The sequence below is a fragment of the Mustela erminea genome, chromosome 20, assembly GCF_009829155.1.
Source record: "Mustela erminea isolate mMusErm1 chromosome 20, mMusErm1.Pri, whole genome shotgun sequence".
Classification (NCBI taxonomy): Eukaryota; Metazoa; Chordata; class Mammalia; order Carnivora; family Mustelidae; genus Mustela; species Mustela erminea.
In genome coordinates, this window is record NC_045633.1 from 15,125,721 (window position 1) to 15,128,425 (window position 2,705).

The 2,705-nt window shown below is 59.2% G+C and overlaps 1 protein-coding gene across 1 annotated transcript; it reads left to right on the forward strand.

The window, feature by feature from the left end:
• The first annotated feature begins 682 nt into the window (after positions 1-682).
• On the forward strand, positions 683-2,180 carry TNP2 (transition protein 2). The gene is made up of 2 exons (XM_032328244.1): positions 683-1,136; positions 2,002-2,180. Exons 1-2 carry the CDS (start codon positions 758-760, stop codon positions 2,016-2,018), a joined length of 396 nt encoding a protein of 131 aa, XP_032184135.1. The 5' UTR covers positions 683-757; the 3' UTR covers positions 2,019-2,180.
• Positions 2,181-2,705: the final 525 nt, after the last annotated feature.

Here is a 2,705-nt window from a genome sequence, read left to right on the forward strand (position 1 = left end):
GGGCTCGCCGGACACCTCAGGCTCAGAAAAACTCCGTGAAGGAAGGAATGCCGTCTTTTTGTTGGATAAGGAAACCGAGCCTTGAAAACCAAAATACTCTACCCACAACTGCCCATCAGTGCAAACTGGGGTTTGGGCTGAGCTCTAAATCCTCTCGCTTTAAATCTTGCTGGGGAGGCGAGTTCACCAGACTGCCCATCAGTCTGCCAGTGACTGCTGTCCAGCCCACTGAAGGTCCACCTACCCAGCCACCTGGCTGACCCACGGCTTCCACGCCGCATGCGGCGAGAAAGGAGACGCACTGGGGATGCTTAGACAAAGGGTATTGGGCTCTTTCTGGGGGCTGGCCACAAGCCAAACGCTGGACGTTTCTTCTCTCATTTAAATCATCCCATGGGCTAGGAGCCAGGTGCTCTTATTGCCCCGTTCTACAGAGACAGGGGAACGGGGACATGGAGAGGTGAATGCCCAGGTGAGCAACCAGAGGAAAGGAAGCAGATCTGAGACGTGGGCCCAGCGCCATCTGGCCCAAGGGTCCCTACTTTTAACCAGCAGATGGGACTCCCCCAGACTGCCCCTGCAAGCAGCCCCGCCCTGGGGTTTGTCCCAGCCCGGCCGCATCTGTTACACCCCCCCTGGCCTGTGCCATCACAATCAGCCCCGACTATATAACCAGGGGCCGCCGGGGCCTCTGTCAAGCTGGGTGTGCTGCAAGAGGAGGGGGAGGCGGCCTCTGCCCCTCCCAGCGTGGCCTCCCATGGACACCAAGACGCAGAGCCTTCCCAACACCCACACCCAGCCCCATAGCAACTCTCGGCCCCAGAGCCACACCTGCGGCCCGTGCACCTGCAGCTCCCACTGCCAAGCCTGCGGCCAGAGCTGCGGCCGGAGCCAGAGCTGCAGCCGGAGCCGGAGCTCCAGCCAGAGCCCCACGGGCCGCCAGGGCCAGAGCCCGTACCCTAGCCCGCCACCGAGGCGCCAGAAACACACCATGCACTCCCACCACCGTCCCCCGCGGCCCACCGCCCACTCCTGCAGCTACTCCAAGAACAGAAAGAATTTGGAAGGAAAGGTGAACAAGAGGAAGGCGGCCAAGAGGAGCCAGCAGGTGTATAAAACAAAGAGACGGAGCTCAGGTAACCTCAGGCAAGCCAGAGGGGAAGGGCTGCGGGGCTGCCCTCCCCACCCCCAGGCAAGGGGGAGCCGCCCTGCAGGACCAGAGGGGTAGTGAGGCGAGGGCTGCGTGAGCGCAGAGCCAGCAGGAGGGAGGGTGACGAGGGAGAAGTTGTTCCGATGTCCAGGGACTAGTTCTTGATGGGATGGATGGGTTGCCAGGGAGACCAGCTAAGGGAGGCCTGGAGCTGCGAGAAGCAGCTGGATGGGGAAGTCATCAGGGAACGTTGGTTGGGACGGGGATGGAGGGTTTGGTGGTTGCTTGGGAGGGAGGGAGGGATGAACTGTATCCGCTGAACGACTGGAAGGCGGAATGGATGGTGCATGGCCGCGTAAACCGGACGCACGCTCTCGCGGGCTAACAGAGGCATCCGCTGAAGCCATGGGGTGGCCATCGGACTGGCTGGATACGGTAAGAAGCTGGACTGGTTGGATGCTGAGGACTGACGGGAGGATGGAGGAGTTGGCTAAGCAGTGGCTGCCCAGGCGGGTTGATGATGGGGTCAGAGGACAGGTTAACGGGTAGACGAGATGACCGGACGGTTGCATGCGAGAATACACCGGCGGAGGGAAGCCTGGATGTCTGGACAGTTTAGTAGTGAGGTCGTGTTGGACAAATGCAGGGGCTGGGGGAGATGGTGAAAGGGAGGGTGATGAATGGGAGAAATGGATGGGGTTACGGATGCTCATTTGGATCCTGACAGTCTTACGCTCCAGCCACACATCCCGTATTTGGTCACAGACGAGCAGTCCAAAACCCAAAGGAGGAAGTGAATGTGCGAAGTGTTCCACTATATTAAAGGTCCCTTTCCCGTTCCCATCCCTCAGGGCGGAAATACAACTGAGACGGCCCTCCCCCCACCCCGTGGCTCGTTCCTGTGTGGTTTCACCCAAATGAGAAATGCCATCCCGTGCGGAATGCTAGAAGGAAGCCCACCTTCGTGCAGGAACGTGTCCCTACAGGAATTTCTATGCAACACTGATTAAAGCGTGTACACTGGAGACTATTCCTTGCGTGGGCATTTTGATTTCACTAAAGGGGTCACGTGTTTGGGGGCCTGGCGTGGAAGCTGGAAGCAGGGGGAGAGGCTGGGTAAGGAGCAAGGGTGAGGCTTGGGATGGGAATGGACTGGATGGGAATGTGCATTTTGTTGGAGTCCAGACCACCCCGAGTTTGAATCCTGGCTCCTATCTCCCTGCCGTGACGCTAGGCTGCTGCTGAACCCCCCCTGGTTCCAACGATCTTATACTAAGGGAACAAGTATGTTGGGCGCCGTGCTAGGCTCTGGGAACCCAGAGGGTGCACAAGGCCCGGTCCACAGAAAGACACACAGACATGGAAACCCAAGATCTGCTAATCACAGTCATCAAGAGGAGGGGGGAGGCCATGCCGTGCAGAACCACTGTGGACGTGAGGGAAGAACTTTCCGGGCCCAAAGCAAGAGCCTGTGCAAAGGAGGACGGAGAGGAAGGGCTTCAAGTGTTCCTGCATGGGATCTGCAGGTGGTGGGACAGGAGGCGGCGGAATGCCA

Coding starts and splice junctions, on each gene's coding strand:
- TNP2 (XM_032328244.1), top strand. CDS start 758: ATGGACACCAAGACGCAGAGCCTTCCCAACACCCACACCCAGCCCCAT.